Source organism: Bison bison, unplaced genomic scaffold, assembly GCF_000754665.1.
Source record: "Bison bison bison isolate TAMUID 2011002044 unplaced genomic scaffold, Bison_UMD1.0 scf7180017864263, whole genome shotgun sequence".
NCBI classification, from domain to species: domain Eukaryota; kingdom Metazoa; phylum Chordata; class Mammalia; order Artiodactyla; family Bovidae; genus Bison; species Bison bison.
The window spans coordinates 4,358,662-4,378,181 of NW_011494835.1; the positions used below are offsets into that span (position 1 = coordinate 4,358,662).

Below are 19,520 nucleotides of genomic sequence, written 5' to 3' on the forward strand. Positions count from 1 at the left end.
ATGCGAGTGCATGTACAACTGGCAAAACGCAAATTAGATCTGTGGATTGTATCAGTTTCCTGGCTTTGATACTGGACTGGAGTTACACAAGATGTTATCACTGGGGAAACCAGGGAAAGGGTACATGCAACCTCCTAGCACACTTTTTGCAACCACCTATGAATCTGAAATTAGAAATTTAAAGTTTTATGCAAAGCAGAAGCAGTATGTATAATATACCATGGACTGCATGAAAGAATAAACTTTCCTAACACTATACCCAAAACTAAACTCAAATATAAGGCCAGAAACAATAAAACTCTTAGAGGAAAACACAGGCCAAACACTCTTTGACATAAATCACAGCAAGATCCTCTTTGACCCACCTCCCAGAATACTGGAAATAAAAACAAAAATAAACAAGTGGGACCTAATTAAACTTAAAAGCTTTTGCACAGCAAAGGAAACTATAAATAAGATGAAAAGACAAGCCTCAGAATGGGAGAAACTAACTGCAAATGAAACAACTGACAAAGGATAAGTCTTCAAGATACATAAGCAGCTCACACATCTCAATACCAGAAAAACAACCCAATCAAAAAATGGGCCAAAGACCTAAACAGACATTTCTCCAAAGAAGACAGACAGATGGGCAACAAACACATGAAAAGATACTCAACATCACTATTCAGAATGCAAATCAAAACTACAATGAGTTCGATGCATGATGCTGGATGCTTGGGGCTGGTGCACTGGGACGGCCCAGAGGGATGGTATGGGGAGGGAGGAGGGAGGAGGGTTCGGGATGGGGAACACATGTATACCTGTGGCGGATTCATTTTGATATTTGGCAAAACTAATACAATTATGTAAAGTTTAAAAATAAAGTAAAATTAGAGAAAAAAAAAAAAACTACAATGAGGTACTGCCTGACACTGGTCAGAATGGCCATCACCAAAAAATCTACCAACAATAAGTGCTGGAGAGGGTGTGGAGAAAAGGGAACGCTCCTGCACTGTTGGTGGGAATGTAACTGATACAGCCACTATGGAGACACATGTACTCCAATGTTCACTGCAGCACTATTTACAATAGCTAGGACACGGAAACAGCCTAGATGTCCAGCAACAGATGAATGGATAAAGAAGTTGTGGTACGTATATACAATGGACTATTACTCAGCCACAAAAAGGAACACAGGCGAGTCAGTTCTAGTGAGATGGATGAACCTAAAGCATGTTGCACAGAGTGAAGTCGGAAAGAGAAAAACAAATGTTGTATATTAGTGCATACATGTGCAATCCAGAACGATGGTACTGATGAACCTCCTTGCAGGGCAGGAATAGAGACCCAAGCAGAGAACAGAGTTGTGGACATGGCAGGGGAAGGAGAGGTGGGACAAACAGAGCAGCACTGAAACGTGTATACTACCATATGTAAACCAGAGGGCTACTGGAAAGCTGTGGGATAACGCGTGGTCTGTGACGATGTAGAAGGCTGGCAGGGAGGGGCCACGCATATACTTACGGATGACTCATGCTGTTATACATCAGAAACCAACACAACGTTGTAAAGCAATTATCCTCCAATTAAAAATAAATTTTGAAAATGTATATTAAAATATCTGTCTAAAGTATATATGTTAAGGTAGCAAATACCTAGGGAAATACTTATAATCGTTATATTTGGGAGTGAGGCTGAGAACTTGTATGCTGCTAGGGAGGGTAACTTTGATTCTCTAAGGCATATCTTTACGTACTATTTTAAAAACTGCAAACATACATATGATAATTAAAAACAAAAAATACATGCACAAACCCACCACTCATGTTTTATAGGAACATATGCAAATAAAATTGATATCAAACTAGAGTGGTTGTTTATGTTGCAGGGAGAGGAATGGGAGAAGAGAAAATAGTTTAAAAGGAATAGATTTCAGAAATATTTTCAGAAAAAGCTTAACCCTATGTACTTATATTATTTTGAGTGTGGCTTTCTCTAGAGGGTGGGTGGAAGAGAGATTTGATCACGACAGATGGCCACAGAAATGTACTAAGATTAGTGAAAGGTATTTTGGGAGCATGTTTCAGACAATTGCCAAATAATCCAAATTATTTAGGGAACTGTATAATTTCCCATCAAGAATAGCTAACAGAACCTTTACAACAGAAAAATGAAAGTTTAAATATTAGTGGGTTTCTAGTTCCCAAATAAAAGTCACCATTGGGTGTGTGTTTGACACCTTAAAGGCCAGCCAGGGGGTCCCAAATCCTTGCCCATCAATGAAAACAATGGTAAAGGGGTGTGAGAAGTGGACCTGCATGCCCCCAAGAGTCCCCACATCAGAAGGCATGGAAGCGTCAAAGGGGGTGGTTTCAGAGTTTTGTCCCAGCACAGTGGACAGTCTCAATAGGTGTACCCGAATGATACAGTGTGGAGTTTGGCACATAATAAATCACAACTACTAAGCCTGTTGTGCAGTGTCCTTTGCAGGTCCTATTTATAAACAGAAAAACAATTCCTTGAATCTGACATACAGGCACTAAACTTAAGCACTCTTTGAAAGGGGGACTGAGAAGTGCAAGGTCCCATTTCCAGTTTTATCTGCACACTTGTGATGGTGAAAGGAATAGTCGGTCCTGAAGCCTGAGAGACTCAAGCTTTATGGGCAAGTGACTTTCCAAATACCAGCAACACCCAAACTGGTATGAAAATGTGAAGAAGCTATCCTTTAAATACATACCTAAAATTAGACCTCATTCCTAGTTATGAGTCAGTGAAGAATTCCCCAACTTCATTTTCCCTTTGATCTTAAGCATGATGGCCAAAGACATGTCCTAATGGCTTAATACCCAATGGGAAACTGTTACTTTCCCTTATCAGGAGACACAGATCAATTTGATCTATCTATTCACAGATAAAAATCTATTGGGAGCTACATGTAAACATTTCAGTGCTATTGCGTTTAGAAAATGACTCACATCACTGCTTTAAAAACTGAGAACTGGAACAAGCACCTTTACTGTATAAATAACTGTACATGGTGGTGTCTGTATTTTTAGAGGGAGGGATAGGCTTGAGTCAGGCATCCATGCATGCCGTGGAGGCCAGGGAGGACTGGGAAGTCATTTCGAGTCTTGAAGGGAAGGAGAAAACAGAAAAACTGAGAAGGGCACAAGACCAGGAGGCTGTAGAGAAGGCTGGTGGGGCCGGTAAAAGGCAGCAGAAGGGAGAATACCAGGGGGAGAGGGAGGGCGCAGACCCTACTCACCTCCTCCCAGCATGGCCCCTTGGCCTGGGAGGCTGGCCGGGGTCTGCGGCTCCTTGCACCAGCATCCCAGCTTTGCTTCTGACACCCTCAGTCTCCTTTCCTCACCTGAAATCTGCGTGTGCCCACCAGGCAGCCTCACTGAGTCTCCAGTCAGCTCTGCTCTCTGAGATACTTGACGACCTCTGTAACAAGAGTTCCTCAGCCTGCTTTTAAGTCTACCCGATTTCTGTGTGAATCTGATTTGGGCAAATCTCTTTAGTGTTCCCTGTTTTCTTCACCTTGAACATTATTATTATTTTGTGTTTTGAATTTTCTGTTTTTTGAAGGACACTTTTTCCTTCTCAAGCAACCTTTTTAGTTTTCTTTATTCTTGACTCAGCACCCTTCATTTGACAACCATTTAATCTAGATGCTGTCAACATGTTCAGCACACTTCAAAATTCTTGTAAATCACTGGCTTTTCTAACTGAAAAGTTTTTTCAATTCTATTTTTTCTCGACAGGGGTGATGTATTTATCCTGCAGTAGACTGTCTGCTTTGGCAAGTTTCTGAAGCTTCAAGTTTGCAGTCTCTCGGCAGGATGCTGAATTTCATTGTGGAGTGACTGCTATTATACCCATAGATCAAAGGATCCTCATTCATAAAAGAACATTCCTATGTAATGGGCTTTTTTGATATTACCTACAGAGACATGTTGTTTTATTTTTGCTGTTAACATTATATGCTACTGTTAATACACACACAACCACACGTACACACCATGGGTTTTTCTTCAGTTGTCTCCTTGATATTTCTGCTTACCTGGTAGAGATCATTTCTCATGTTGATAATTTCATCAGAAATCAAGCCAGATGTGACTTCCAGCAGATCTCTCACAAGCTGATTATGAAGGTGGATGATTGCCAAGTGTAAGACACTGGAATAAAAATATAGTGGCAATAATCAGCTAAAGTGTTAATGGAAAAAAAAAAGAAAACAGGTTCCCACGATAGGATTAGATTTGTAAACTGAATTTGGCTCTCATACCTAGTTTCCTTTGGCGCGCAAATGTCTGGAATCTATGAAACATCCTGAATCTGAGGTGGGTGTGCTCTACTGCCTGCTCACTTACAGAGCCTGCCTGGTTTCTCGGGGCTCAGTTCAGACTCCTTGACGTGTAAAGGAGCCTGGACTTTGAGGCAGAGAAGTCTCCAAGTTCAAATCCTAGTCCTGCCTCTGTGCTATGGTTTCAGGGCATTTTCTTCTCTAACTTTTCCCTGCCTTACTTGGACTCACAGATGATATGATGATGAGATGATATGCCTGAACTAGGATTTGTTCAGAAAAATATAGTTATCTCACCTAGCCCTGCCCCCTCTTCCAAAATACAAGGAGGTGGCTCTTGAAGAACTTCCTAGATCCCAAGAGGGGAGAGTAGAGTTAGGCTCTTAACTACAGGAAGAAGCCTTGATGCAAACCTCTGGAGGAACAATGTGATTGTATTTCTCCCCTGAATTCTCTCCGCTGCCTGGAATGGTTTTGCTCCTCTTGTCTGCCTCAACAGTGCCTCTTTATCCTTCATGCTCCAGTCCAAAACTTACATCCTTGGAGAAGACTTTCTCAGTTTCCAAGGCAGAGCAAGCTGTCCCCCGCTCAAGTTTCCTGCTTGGTTGAGCAACTACAGTTTTCTGTACATCCTCTCTGTCTTCTGAGCCTCTTGGAGGCTGGTTCTCTCTGGGTCAGCCTTACAGCCCTGGTACACAATTTAGACACTAAAATAAGGATGACTGAACAAACTGAGGGCTTACAGTAATGAGGCTGAAAATATTGGCAGGTGCCAAGCATCAGTCCTAGGAACAAAATTTTTTTAATTACTAAAAAAATTTACTATTAAAATTAATTGGAAATGACACAAGAATAAAAAATGGCTACCATTTGTTTAGAGCTTTTAGTACCAGACTACACTAAGCATTTGACATACATTATCATATTAATCATAGTCTTACAAGGTAGGTAATATTATCCTTAATTTTTGGTGATGAAACTGAGACTTACGGGTATAAGAGAACTCAATCCAGGTCATATATTAAGTCCATGACTGTCTTGCTCCAAAGCCATCCCTTAATTCCTTAAGGTCTCCTGCTTCAGGGGCACGTGTGCACTGCTCTGTGGGGTGGTGGTGAACATCCAGGGTGAGGAACCCTCCGAGGTATGGAGAGATCACGGTGCAGCGCACACCTGGAGGAGCCCGTGGTGGCAGCACGTATGAGGTTTGAGCACAGGCTGCGTTTTCTCTAAGCATGGCAGGTGTCATTTTACTCAGGCCACGTTCTTGGCAATAGCAAGTGTGTATTACGTGGGATTAACACTGACATAAGAGAGCCTGAAAAACTAAACTGTGGCATCATTATTTGAGAGGGATTTTTAAATGAATTATCTCAGGGTTTCAGTACTATCTTTTGAAACCTAGGACTGAAAGAAGATGGATGAAAAGGTCCTGAAGTCTGATGCAGACGTGATGTATGTATACCAAGAAAAAGGTCGTACTTCAAAAACTGCCTAAAAATTTCCATGTGTAGCTCAGCATTTCATAGCAGAAGTACATTCCCCCTCCCCCATAAATTTTCACACCCTCATGGGAATTTCCCCAGTACCAGAAGTTTTTATTTTTTTTTTCATTGTATTTTCTGTGATGACTAATGGCCACAGGATTCAGATTAATAGCCGAATACAACAAGCTCAGTGAAAACAAGGACCTGAGCTGTGAAGGCTCAACGCTATTCCTGTCTGCATTCTTATGAGGACTCTTCCTTGGTCTCCCCAGTCTCACCTGTCTGGCTTCCCGCTGCGGGGAGTCCAGAGGGAGGGTGTGCTTGCGTGAGAGTATTTGGGGGCCTGGGAGGGGATTCTAAGGATTCACTTCCTGCCTAGGCAGGAAAGGCTCCATCCCCAGCCTCTCCATGTATTTCCAGGTCCTCACACACGTTCGTACCTTTGCCTCAATGCCCCCACTTAAATGCGTGTGCCTGTATCCCTTTTCACAGTCCTCCCTTCAGACACCCGTGGTCCCTTTCTAACTTAACATGCACTCACCTTTCTTAGGCTCATCAGCTGGTCCCTAAGAATGTCATCTGCAATACTGCTGTCCTGTCCTGGTTAACTGCTTTCTCTTGTGGTTATATGCTACTGAATGCTAACTGGATTATTTAACCCTGTAAAACACGTTCTGCTGTGGATGACATTACACAACGACGGCTGTGCTGGTTCCTCCCATACTGTATAACAAGGCCAGTGGTTACACCACATCCTTGGTTACACTGCAAGGAATGAGAACAAAGGTCTCTCTTTGAAACCCCGAGGTTGGCACTTTCCTAAAGCATTTGGTTCAGTGTTTAAACTAGGTTTAAGACACAGCACCCAAGAGCTCTTCCAGAGAGAAGGATTTCTCACTGTTGATGCTATTTTAGGGAAGGTTTTGAGCAAACCACTTGACTTGGACTTGAGAGCTGCTGTTGCTTGCTATTTTTATCAGCTTTTGAGATTATTTTAGAAGTCTCAGTGAGAGGATGAGGAGAACTGTTTTAGAAAGAAGCCAGGTGTCCCTGCACTTATGAGCCCTGTAATAGCAGAGGCGGGAAGCATGGTGGTGGAAGGGCAGATTCCCACACCACGTGGGTGAGAGCAGTCAGAAGAGTCTGGTCCAGTCACAGACTGGTGACCGTGAACACAGGCAGTAGAGAAGGAACTGTCAACCGGGAGAGAATGACGACGGCCTCTTAATCATTTTGTCATTGTTGCTCTTGTGCTGTTCTCTGTTGGGTTTTTCCTTGAGATTACTGTTACCACAGGTATGCAGTTGGGATAATAAGCACTTTAGACATTTGGTAAGACCAAACTTTATTACATTATTCCAATAAACAAAAATATTCCAATAAACAAAATGTTTATTAGATATTATTCTAAATCTTATTCCAACAAATGAAGCAGGGCTTTTCAAAAAGTACCATTCCCCACACACATCTTAGTTTTCTAACCCAGACTGTTGTACTCTTAGATGAGTAACCAGCTATTTTAGAACTCAACAGGTGGGAACCATGGGATAGAGAGGCAGATCACACCACTCAGCCTTACTGCATTCTTTTTCTTGAGGGAATGCTTCAGTAGCAGGATCCAGTGACTTCAATCAATTCATCTCATCTCTAGCCAGCATGCACACAATTCTTTTCTCTCTTTGTCCCTTTAAAACACCTTGTTTACAAAAGTCCTGACTTACCTGTCCCCGTTCTCATCCTGCACGGCAGTGAGATGGCGCTGGACGGCCAGCAGCATCTTCACGTCTCCTGTCACTGCGTAGTCAAAGAGGGCGTTGGCGTGCTGCTTGGCCAGCTGCATAGCCTTCTCCAGAAAGAGGTTATCTGCAAGGCAATGATCACAGTCACAGTTGAGTTTCCTACACTTGCTCTACAGGAATGGCATGCTTGGGGCCAACACCATCAGCATCAGCACTCTGAGACCCTGCAACACATTGATTTAGTGGAAAATGCTCCTTTCAGGGCCCTCCCTGGTAGCGCAAATGGCAGAATCCAGCTGCCAACCCAGCAGACACAAGTTCGATCCCTTGGCCGGGAAGATTCCCTGGAAGTGGAGTCTTTTCCTAGAGAATCCCATGGGCAGAGGAGCCTGGCAGGCTACAGTCCACGGGGTCGCAAAGACTCGGATGCGACTGAGCGAGCACGCGCACACACACACACCTTTCAGTGCTTTTGGACTGTGTTCACTGCAAAAACCACAAGTGGATGTTGGCTCACTGATAAATATAGAGGTTGATCTCAAAAAACCTGTCTACAATTTTTTTGGGGAAAAGAAATTCAGAAATGTCTGTTATTTTAAGGGGAATAATCAATCTCCAAATAATGTTCACTGGATTTTGCCACAGTTGTAAATAATCAATCTCTTGGGGAAATAATCCTTCACTGGAATCTTAAATGACTCTCTTGCTGGGCAGGAAGTGTCAAAAACCAGTCTCTGCCACAGACAGACTCTCTCTGAGCCACTGGTGTTTGTTAGGTCTTTATTTTTATCGTCTGTGACTTTGTTTTATTAATTTTTACTGGGGTATAGTTGCTTTACAGCCATTGGTGTTCTTGTAAACTTTGCTTCCTGAAGGTCAGTGGGAGGAAACTTGTGGCTTGCAGGCCAAATCCTGTGTGTGGCCTGTTTTTTATGGCCCCCTAGCTAAGCATGGTGTGTACATTTATTTAAGAAAAGAAAAAAAGAACATGCAGCAGAAACCCTATGTAGCCCCCAGTTCTACTTATTTACTGTCTTTCTCTTACAGAAGAGGTCTTCCAAGCATAATCTGGGATGACCCAGACTCGTGACACATACCCTAATGGGTACTGGTTCCAGATTTTCGCTGTCTCTCCTAATCCTAATTTTCCAAAGAAGGCAGTAGCATAAAGGGAAAAGTTCCATTTTCAGGCGAAGTTCCACCTCAGTGTGACAAGTCAAGCTACAGTCAGAGAAGGGAGACTGTCAAAATTATGCAAACTGCTCTCTATTGTCTGTGGTGGAAATGATTTAGATTATCTCTCCTGATACCCTAAAACTGCATGACATGACTGGAGAAGCATATGTAAATGTCTGTACTTTATTGTCAGAGATAACACTGGGCAAATGGAAACCCCAGTGTGAATAAAATGACCTGGCACAGGCTTTTCGAAAGGCATACCGGGCTCCGAAGAGCACACGGAACCGATGTGGATGTGTCATCTTCAGTCTTCAGATCAACAGGAGATAAACCTGTCTTCTGAAACAGGTTCTCCACCCAGACCTGACTCAGCCCTCCCCAGCCAGTGCCACGCGACCCTCCATCCTGCACGAGCTCACTCACCCTGGAAGCTGCGGTTCTCTTCCTTTACTCCTACGGAGCACGTCAGGTTAGCTGCAGTGCCCCCCTTGCAGGATCCTCCATCTTGTTCTGTGGTTTCTGTTACTTGCTCAGAGAGATTTACAACCTCTCTGTCATCACTCTTGCCACAACTTTCAGGGTCATTTTTAGATGGGGTGTCTATGGTTCCTAAGATAAAAGCCAAAAAAAAAAAAATCAGCCTTTTCTCAGTAAAATCTATTCAGTTATAATTCACTGTTTCAGCAAAGGTCAGCCAAAGGTAGAGGCAGGTTTACTGCAAAGGGAAAAGAAAAACAGTTAATTTAAAATTCCTTTTAAAATGATCTGTTTTCCAGGATATGTTAACACCTACAATGTCACTAACTGTTGATGTTATTTTCTCTTGAAATTGTGGGACCTAGGCAGCTATTTGTTACTTTTGTTTATTTTCATTCTTATTTTCCTGACGAAAGAAACTTTGTACAGCTTTCAGTGCAAAGACTTCAGAGCCATTCTTTGTATTATACTTGGTTGCCTCTTGGCTATATAACTTATGAGTGCAAATCACTGAACTCTTTAACAACAGTATCACAGAGAATAAATCATAATGGGTAAAAATTGTTTAAAAAATGGTCATAAGTAACCCAGTTTGAAGCTATTTTAAAGTCACTTCCAGAAAACTTTTTTTAAATTGAGGTATAATTGACATATAACATTGTAATAATTTTACATATACAATATGACGACTCAATATTTGTGTAAGTTGCAAAATGATCATTACAATAAATCCAGTTTAACATCTATCAGTGTATAGAGTTACAAATTCTTTTCTTGTGATGAGAACTTTAAGAGCTTAAAAAACATATTTTTACATTTCTAAAAATGTACATCTTATCCTGTTTATTTGGAAAGGAGGAAAATGAAGTAAAGCTCTTCTAGGAATTACAAGGAAGTGGCATTTTTAAAATTCTTGAAAGCAGAGCAGCTATTTTCCCCATCCAGTGCTCAAGCAAATTGTGAAGATGTGGTCTAAATTCATATTCTTCACTGTGGGAGCTAACCTGTGCAGTTTCTGATCATCCTCATTCAGGTCTCACTACACTATATGACAGCTACTATGAGAGCACTGAGGTTTTACAGGCAGACCTGGTTCAAATTCTGGTCCTGCCACTAACAAATAGGTACCTTCAGTGAGTAAATGGTCATCTGTGAACCTTGATGTGCTCTCTCTATAAAATGGAGAAACTAATATTTTCTTTACAGTGAGTGGAATCAAGAAGATGATTAAAACATGTAAAAGCATCTGACATGTTCAACATCTGTTGAACACACGAGAAGACCTTTTTGTATTCTTTTTTCAATAGGTACACTGGAATTGTACATCGAAGAATTGATGCCTTTGATCTGTGATGCTGGAGAAGACTCCTGAGAATCCGTTGGACTACAAGGAGATCAACCAGTCAATCTTAAGGGAAATCAACCCTGAAAACTTGTTGGAAGGACTGATGCTGAAGTTGAAACTCCAGTATTTTGGTCATCTGATGCAAACAGCCAACTCATTGGAAAAGGCCCTGATGCTGGGAAAGACTGAGGGCAGAAGAGGGTGTCAGAGGATGTGATGGCTGGATGGCATCACCAATGCAATGGACATGAACTTGGGCAAATTTTGGGAGATGATGAGGGATAGGGAGGCCTGGTGTGCTGCAGTTCATGGGGTTGCAAAGAGTCTGACAAGACTGGGCGAATGAACAGCAACAACACTGGAATGGACATGTAATATGAAGCATGAACACATGAACAACTGCTAATTAGAGGGTACATTTGATGAGAAAAGACCATCCCTATAAAATTCTAAATGTCTTCAAAAGTGTAGTATTTGATTAAAAAAAAAGAGAGAGAGAGAATAGGTAAGTTTGGTGATGTTACGTTTGAATAGGTAAGTCTCTTTATGCTTTTTCCTAATGTTCTTATCTTTCCCCTGTTCATGCCACGTACAAAGTAAATATATAAATATAAACAGAGCATCAGGAATAGAATGTCTACTCTCCACAGGAAATGATAGTTTGGGGGAAAGAAGTTATTGTCTTAATTTATTTGCGTTTATTAGTTTTCAAGATAATGTTGTGTTAGTAATGACTGGGGAAAAAAAAAAAAAAGCACTACTTACCATGCTTCATCCCAGCATTAGATTTAGTGGTTCCAGTATGGAAGGTAATTCCGCCATACGTGGGGAATCCATAGTGGGGGAAGCCATACCCTGAAATGGCAGGTGTAACAATTGAAACCTCATGACAATTGAAAAAAAAGAGCCTCCCCCGCATCAGGTGAGCACAGGCTTCGGTGTGTCTGACACGTCGCTTCTGTTGTGAGTTAGTAACACGCATCACGGGGTCGTGGGATCCTGAACATTCCATTCTGGCCTGGCTGACAGTCTGGCCACTTGGGCAGAAGCCAGACTCTGGGGAGTGTGCAGAAGTTCATATCTGAGGCCTCCCACTCCCTCACGGTGGGGAGAGCCTAACGGCGAGGGGCTACCACCCAGACTCGGACTGGCGGACACAGAAGACAGTGAACTAACCTCTGGAGAGAAAAAACTGAACCAAACCAAACACATCTACTGACTCCTCAATAGAAACACGCCCCCACTGGTCACTCGCATGCCTTTTTTGGTGGAGGCGTAAGCTGGTAAAACTCTTTGGGGTAGCAGTGGGTATCAGTCATACTCTGTGACTTAGTAATTTTACTTCAAAGAATTTAATTTACAGAAGTAAACTGGAATCAAAGAAAAGCAATGTGGATAGCGGAGTTCAGTGCATTTTATATAAAAAAAATTAGGAAACAATGTTCAAGTCACTTGATGAAATATTATGAATCATTAAAATGATACGTAACAATTATGCTTATGTAAAATTTATATAACCATGGAGAATGCTTATGTTAAACTGTTAGGAAAAAACAGCTTACATAACTCTATAGACAATCATGTGAGAATAATGAATAGGTCATATGACTAAATGGATTAAAATAATATATACAATGAGGAACACAGCTATGCTTGTATATGTATAAATGTACATGTATATGTATAAATATATATTATATATATATACACACAAAAAATTAAATAGCTAATCTGTAATGTCAGGATTTTATATATTTTCAACTTTTCTATAATATAGCATAAATATAAAATGAAACCTTTTCAACGTTTCCAAAGAATACCAAGACAACTGTATCCGCCTCCTCTGCCCTTCAAAAAAACATGAGGTGGTAATATACCAAAATGTTAAGAAGTATTCTTTGGATAACTGATTTCATGACTTTTTTTTCTTCTTACAGTTTTCGGTATTATCTATCTACATATTCGCAAAGAGTCGGACACGACTCAGCGACTAAACTGAACCAATCTACATATTATAAATTCAACATGTGTTTCTTTGAAAAAAGTTTACTGGGAAATTTTTCTTTTTTGGCCATGCTGCACTGCATGCAGGATTTTACTCCGACCAGGGGTTAAACCCATGCCTCCTGCAGGGGAAGCATGGTCTCAACCACTGGACTGCCAGGGAAGTCCTGGGAAATTTTAATGAATGTTAATACATCATGTTCAATGGAGTTCCCTGGTGGTTCAGCAGTAAAGAAATCTGCCTGCCAACGCAGGAGACATGGGTTCAATCCCTGGGTCGGGAAGATCCCCTGGAGAAGGAAATGGCAACCCACTCCGGTATTCTTGCCTGGAGAATCCCATGGACAGAGGAGCCTCGTGGGCTACAGTCCATAGGATCATAAAAGAGTCAGACATGAATTAGACCCTAAACAATAACAGTCATGTTCAGTAATGTCACAACTACTCAATGCATAGACAAGGAAATCTAGGAGAAGGCAATCCACCCTCTCTGACGCGAAAGAACAGCCTTGGTTCATACCTGGGCCGGTACTTCCAGCACCCCCACCTCCAGCACCGCTGCCAAACATGCCCCCGCCTCCGGCTCCAGCACCGCTGCCACCGCCGAAACTGTCCGAGAAATTGGGCATGAGCTTCTGTCGTTTCCTTTGCACTTCCTCTTTATCTGTGTTTAAAGGAAGAGAAACCAAAGGAGAAGAGATTGATTCAGTTCCACTACTGGCCACAGAAAGAATATTGATTCTGATGGTATTTTTAAACATCTTAAAGGGAAACAGAAAACACCCAAGGAGGAAGAGATGCCAAATTTCAAGAAGCATTATATTTATTCCAATGAATACGAAGACCAAGAACTAGCCTCAGAGAGACCACAGAACAGTACACACCCAATTCTTTCTGGAATAGATTAAGTCCCCCATGTCATTCAAGTTAGTGAGACATTAGACTGCCCATCAGAGATGGAGATACTGAAAAAACTGAATGAGAAAAACACTACTGAGCATTTTCACATGGTCATACAAAACAACTGTTACTAATCAGCTAACATTTACTATGCATCTACAGTGAGCTAAGTGCTGTGGATAAAGAGAAGTATGACATCATGCCCTTGCTGTCAAGAACCCTCCAATATAATTTTAAGGTTTAGGGGAAAGAGAGAGAGGACACGATAATACTATGTATGTTAAATTCATGGTGCCAACTAGGGTTCCAGGAGTTTAAGGGAAGACTTCGAGGGAGTACCCATGAGCTGGAAATTCAGGAAAGACTTCCAGAATCAACCTTCCATTAGCAGGGGGCAAAGGGAAGATGCTCTGGGGAGGGGATGCAGAGAGAAAGAAACAAAGGGACCAATGTATGCTGCACGCTTATGAGAACAGCAGGGCATCAGTTTAGCTGAAGTGGAAATTTTCTACAAGGAATTGGTGAGAATCGGGGCTGAATGGGACCACATTGTCAAGCACCTGGACTGTGAACCTAAGGGATTTAATTTACAGGCAGGAGAGCCATGCACTGTTTCTGAACTGGGGACGCTGTGGACAGGGTGGTGTTTTAGGAAGATCAGTCTGGCACCGGTGCATGGGTAAGAAGCAGAGACAGGACAGAAAGTGACAGAAGCTGCTCCTTGGTGGTCACCATGAGAATAAAAATGGGTGGATCCCAGAAAGACAAGAGAGGGATCTGTAGTCGTTGGTGACTCATGAAATGCGTGAGGCTAAAAAGTTTAAGACCACTACTTGACTAAAATGCAGTGATGCCCGCTGAGATCTTTGACTGTCCAGGTTTGATACTGTTTAGACCTTTCTCCCTCAGTCCTCATGTGATTGCTCTATTTTTCTCTCGCTTCTCACCAGCCCCTTGGCCCCTCTGAGTTCTGCCAGCGCCTCTGTGGTCTATCGTTGCAATCTTGTTTCTTCTTTCTGTTTCCCTTTCTTTACCTTCTCTGATTTTCCCACCATATATTTTTTTCTCCCTTCTCTCTTTTGAAACAAAGGAGTGAAAGAAGCTTTTTGGGTTTTGTTTAATAGGGTATTCTTTTTTTTTCAATCAGCAGCGCAATACTTAACAATTGTCCTATTTCTGGTTCTTCAGGTCAGTTCTGGTAATTGTTTATGTTCAGAAAGATCTTCAAAATTTCTAATTCTGTGGTTGTTTCAGCCGTCTCAGGGCTAGGAAGAATGCTGTTGTTTACTGATTATCTCATGAACATCTAAGGGCAGTTGAAAGATGAAGCAGGGGAAAGTAGGGTAGCAAAGTATACTTTAAAAATCATCTTTTAAAAACAAATCCTGTCCAGACTCAGGAAAACAAAAGCCAGCATGGGTCAACTTTGACGAAAACATGCTCCCACTAGAAAAGGGTGACTTCAAAGTGGAAAAACTTGAACAATTTCCTTATCAAAAGGTTTTGGACAGATTTACAAAATTTCTCCATAGAGAAATTTGTATCATGACTAACAGAATTATTACTCATCCTATAAACTGTTGATCTTACATGAGATATTTGTTCATCAGTAATATGAAATACAAGAGCAAACCAGACAACACATTCATCTTCAGAAATAAATACCCACTGACATGCTTTCTAGCAAAGAGATCATTTGGTATTCCTTTTGACTTATAAAAAGGGACAGTCACTGGTTACATCATTGTAAAATGGGAATTTTTAAGAGTCAATTTAAAAAATATTAACTATCCTACAGTCATTAAGATGTCAGTGACAAGAAACAGATACAGTAAACTCCACAACAAGCTTTTTTAAAATAAAAGAACCTGCAGTCTGAATTCCTACGGACTTGAACATGGGGACTTTCACGCTGGGTTCACTCAACCTTGTGGTGTGTTTCTGACAGTGGACCGTGGGATGTACTATGAAACATCAACCTATTCTAAAAGGGCTCAGTACAAGCTCTTCTTTACAGAAGAGGAAACCAAAGCTGGGATGTTAAGGGACTTGTAGAGGTCAGGGCAGAGTGAAGATCAGATGCAAGGTCTACTGAGCAGTCCATTATGTCATCGCTTTTTGGGAAACACTCTAACATATCTTCACTTCCTTTAACAAAGGATGACTTAAGAGAACAGCTTAGTTCACAAAATGTCGGTACAACTCTAGCCTCTACCACCTTTTGCTGTGCATGTGCCTTAAAAGGACCTCATTCTTGCTCTCTGGGTCCTAGTTTGCTAGTAAAGAAAGATGTCTGCATTTATCCTGACCATCCCTTTCGTAATTGAAAGATTACAATCCTATTTCTTCCTAATCCCTATCTTTTCAGACTGAGAAGTCATTTTGGTCTTTCTTTGCTTTTGTACAAAGGCTCCTCAACTATCTTCTTCCCTTGCCAACCATCCCTCTCTTGATTATTTTGATTGTTTCCTTGGACCCAACAATCTCCATGACATTTTAACGAGACACAATGGCAGTGGCCATAAAGGGTGCAGAGTTCAGGGCTGGATGATTCTCTGCAACAAGAGGAGTATTACATATTGCTTTGTCTATTGTCCTGCTCGGTGGCACCCAACAAGTTACTAGTGTTTGGGATAAGGACGGCAAATTAGTGGGTCAATCAGTAACTCAGGTCTCAGATATTTAATAAACACCTTCTGTGTGACATATATTGTTTGAAATGTAGCAATAAACATGAAAGACCAAATCTGTGATCTCAAGAACATTCTTTCTACTAGAAGTACAAATAACAGGCACATAAATTAATCGGTAAGATAATTTTACATATTGATAAAAATAAGTGAAGAATATAAAATGAGGTAATGAGATAGACAGTGACTCCAGGAGCTGGGGGCAGTGGAAGGTATGTTCAATGACTTCTGAGAAATGAAGACAGTGATTCTTTGGGTTGTATAGTTGGGATTCATTTCCATACAGTTACTCTGATGCTAAATGGCCTGCTACTTTTCCGGCCAGTCACAGGTCTGGTGTGATTATTTCCCCTTGTGATTATTTCAACCTGGGATTTTATAATCCAGAAGTTTTTATAGACTAAGGTAATTTGTTATCTTCAATAAAACACTTCTAATCTCACAACAGGGCTTCCCAGGTGGCGCTAGTGGTAAAGAACCCACCTGCCAATTCAGGAGACGCAAGAGATGTGGGTTCAATCCCTGGGTTGGGAAGATCCCCTGGAGGAGGGCATGGCAACCCACTCCAGTATTGCCTGCAGAATTCCATGGACAGAAGAGCCTGGTGGGCTACAGTCCACAGGGTCTTAAAGAGTCAAAAACGACTCAAGTGACTTAGACCACGCACACCATTTCGCAACTCAATCCCAGTACGTACTGGCCATTCTTTCTGTGGAGCTCAACTATTAACTCTTATTTTTCCAGGTGGTTCTTTTCATACTATTTGTATAGATGGGATTTTTAGTCAGTGATAGCCTGGAAGGTAAGTGCTTCTCGCATAGAAGTGAAGTTTTGAACTTTCAGGAGACCCCAACCCAAGACAGCTCCTACTATAATAGAGTAGCAATAACAGTAATAGTCTGATCTACCTTGCTGTATCCATGCACAGATACCACTGGGAAAGAGACTCAGGCAGCCTAGAAACCAAGTTCAGCTTTGAATATTTCTAGGCTCATACATGCGTAGGTAGTCTGAGTTGCCTTTATTTAACCAATTCTCTGTATTGGAAAAATTGACATTAACTGGAGCATGTTGTGAGGGAAGAAATCTATTTTTTTTTCCCTCAGAAAGTCCAAAAAATTTGCCCTGTTTCTGTTTTGTGTCTACTTTTTTAGAAGGGTGTTAATCCAAAGCGGGCAAGTGAGGAGAGGTGACCACTCCTGGGGAAGCCAAGTGGGCAGGGCTTGCCACCTCATTTTGCACAGAGCTGCTCAGCTTTATACACTGGAATTTCACATGAAATTTTATGTAGAGATAAAAAAGGAGATAAAAAAAGTCTTCTCTGCTGACAGTGTTTTCAAACCATCAACAAAATGCTCTATGAACCTGACCCATCTGTGGCGACGTCACAAGCTCAGAAAAGAAGAATGCACGGAACCATTTTCTAAATGCTCCCACCACAACATGAATTCTAGGAAAAGCAAGCCCTCTTAGAAGATCAGCCATCACATGCTGCCATCACAGGATCAGCGGGCGTGTGCGCTGCTGCTGCAGCACCTTTGTGGCTTCCAACCTCAGCCAGGACCTGGGTGCCTCGTCCCTCCCCACTCTCACTTCCCCCTAGTCCAGGGCCTTCTAATTTTGTTTGTGCCACAGCTTCTTTTGCAGCCTGGATCTCTTCTTAGGATCATAGTTTTCAGTATGTAAAATAGAAAACAGAATTACAAAGAAACCCAGTTGTTTTAAAGTACATTTCTATCCATGGACCTGCAGAGGAGTCAGTGGACTCCAGGTTAACAAATACTCTTGGGGCCTGTTACACTCTTTTTGAGAGGATTCTCATGGCTGAATTTCCCATTCTGCCCACTTGGATTCCAGTCCTGTCTTTTGAATGGCCTATTTGGAATCTGCCACAGGAACCTAAAATGCAACGTGATTTAAACTGACCTCTGCCTTTGCCCACCCAAATCTACTTCTGCTCCACTGATCCTTCATCAATTCATCCACATCACAATCTTCCCAGGTGAGAATTCCTAGAATCATCTATGACTCCTGATTTTGTCCTTCACTTCTTACCCCAACTAACAGCTGGGTCCTCCTGACATCATCACTGCACTAAGACCTTCACTAACCTCTCCCTTTCTTACTTGGATTCTTGCATTATTCTTCTGACTCACTGCTGCCCAGACAGTGTCTTCAGGGTCTATGTAGAGAAGGCAGAGGCATCATTCTGAATCTAAACTGGCTTGGTCCTTCCCCTTTCCCATTTCAAAGCACAATTCTGTAGGCTCCAATCACAGCACCCCAGAGCCTGGCCCTACCTTCCTTCAGGAGTCCATCTGGGTGCGCCTTAGCCTCACTTTTCTCTGAACATACACTAACTGTTCCTAAGCCAGGGAAACCCTTTCCTTCTCTGTGGCACACTCAACTACTGAAAGACATGCCCAACTTTCATGACTTTGAAGAAGCTTTCTTCTTGTGGCTTCTTCAGAATCTAGGGTTCTCTCTCCTTGGCATTATCCTATGTTTTTATGGCTGTTTTACTTTCAGAACTACCAAAATAATAATTTGCATTATAGCAATTTAAGGAGACTATTTTCTCTCCTTCTTGAGGCATCCTTCGTGGGGAATAGAGTGCTGCCTTACCATTGTTATAGCTCTGCACTGCATGGTGGCTGAGTCTTCTGTGACTCAGTGAGGCCAGTGGCTGATTCTCCTATTCAGCAAGCCTTACATTTTCATCTCAACTGCCTGACCCCTGAGTTATTCAATATATGATAGATTCTCAAATTCAAAGAGAAATTTTAAATGCTCAACCCCATATAAAACTCGGTGGAAATAACATTATTTTAAAAGGCTAGACTTAATTCTATGACCCTAAAATCATATATTACTTCTTTCTTCTCTAAAAAGAAGTACCATGGACCCATGGACCAGTTACTAGGAGGCTGGTCAAAGGAGGTGACTGCCTGACCTCTTCTCAACAGCCTGTCCTCTTGTTGGAACAAGTGCAAGTGTTTAAATAACCGAGTTACCTTTGATTTCAGGATAGTAGAGGAAAGGTTTTGGTTCGCTAGTTTCCAAATCAGATTTCCTCCGAAGCTGGACGAACACGGAGGCTGGTTTTGTAATGTTGACATCTTTATACTTTGGAGTTTTGAAGACAATGGCAAACTGCAGGATACAAAGATCCAAATGTTGGAGTAGGACTACATTTCTTTTACAGCAGTGGTACTCATTAAACACATTCTTTATGCCCAATGCTTAGACACAATGTCTTAAAAAAAAATACAACCCTAGAGAAAGTTCGGACAAGGCAATGGCACCCCACTCCAGTACTCTTGCCTGGAAAATCCCATGGACGGAGAAGCCTGAAGGCTACAGTCCATGGGGTAGCAAAGAGGCGGACATGACTGAGAAACTGAA

At 41.7% G+C, this 19,520-nt stretch overlaps 1 protein-coding gene across 3 annotated transcripts in view; it reads right to left on the reverse strand.

Annotated features, from left to right (window-relative positions):
* The window catches only part of NFKB1 (nuclear factor of kappa light polypeptide gene enhancer in B-cells 1), a 123,269-nt gene that overhangs the window by 11,876 nt on the left and 91,873 nt on the right, over nucleotides 1-19,520 (reverse strand). For all 3 annotated transcript variants that reach the window (XM_010848283.1, XM_010848282.1, XM_010848281.1), the window contains 6 exons: nucleotides 19,130-19,268; nucleotides 13,046-13,189; nucleotides 11,287-11,376; nucleotides 9,123-9,308; nucleotides 7,503-7,644; nucleotides 4,052-4,166 (listed from right to left, as the gene is read on the reverse strand). In XM_010848283.1, coding sequence (XP_010846585.1) covers nucleotides 4,052-4,166; nucleotides 7,503-7,644; nucleotides 9,123-9,308; nucleotides 11,287-11,376; nucleotides 13,046-13,189; nucleotides 19,130-19,268 — 816 coding nt within the window. The remainder of the gene's footprint in view (nucleotides 1-4,051; nucleotides 4,167-7,502; nucleotides 7,645-9,122; nucleotides 9,309-11,286; nucleotides 11,377-13,045; nucleotides 13,190-19,129; nucleotides 19,269-19,520) is intronic.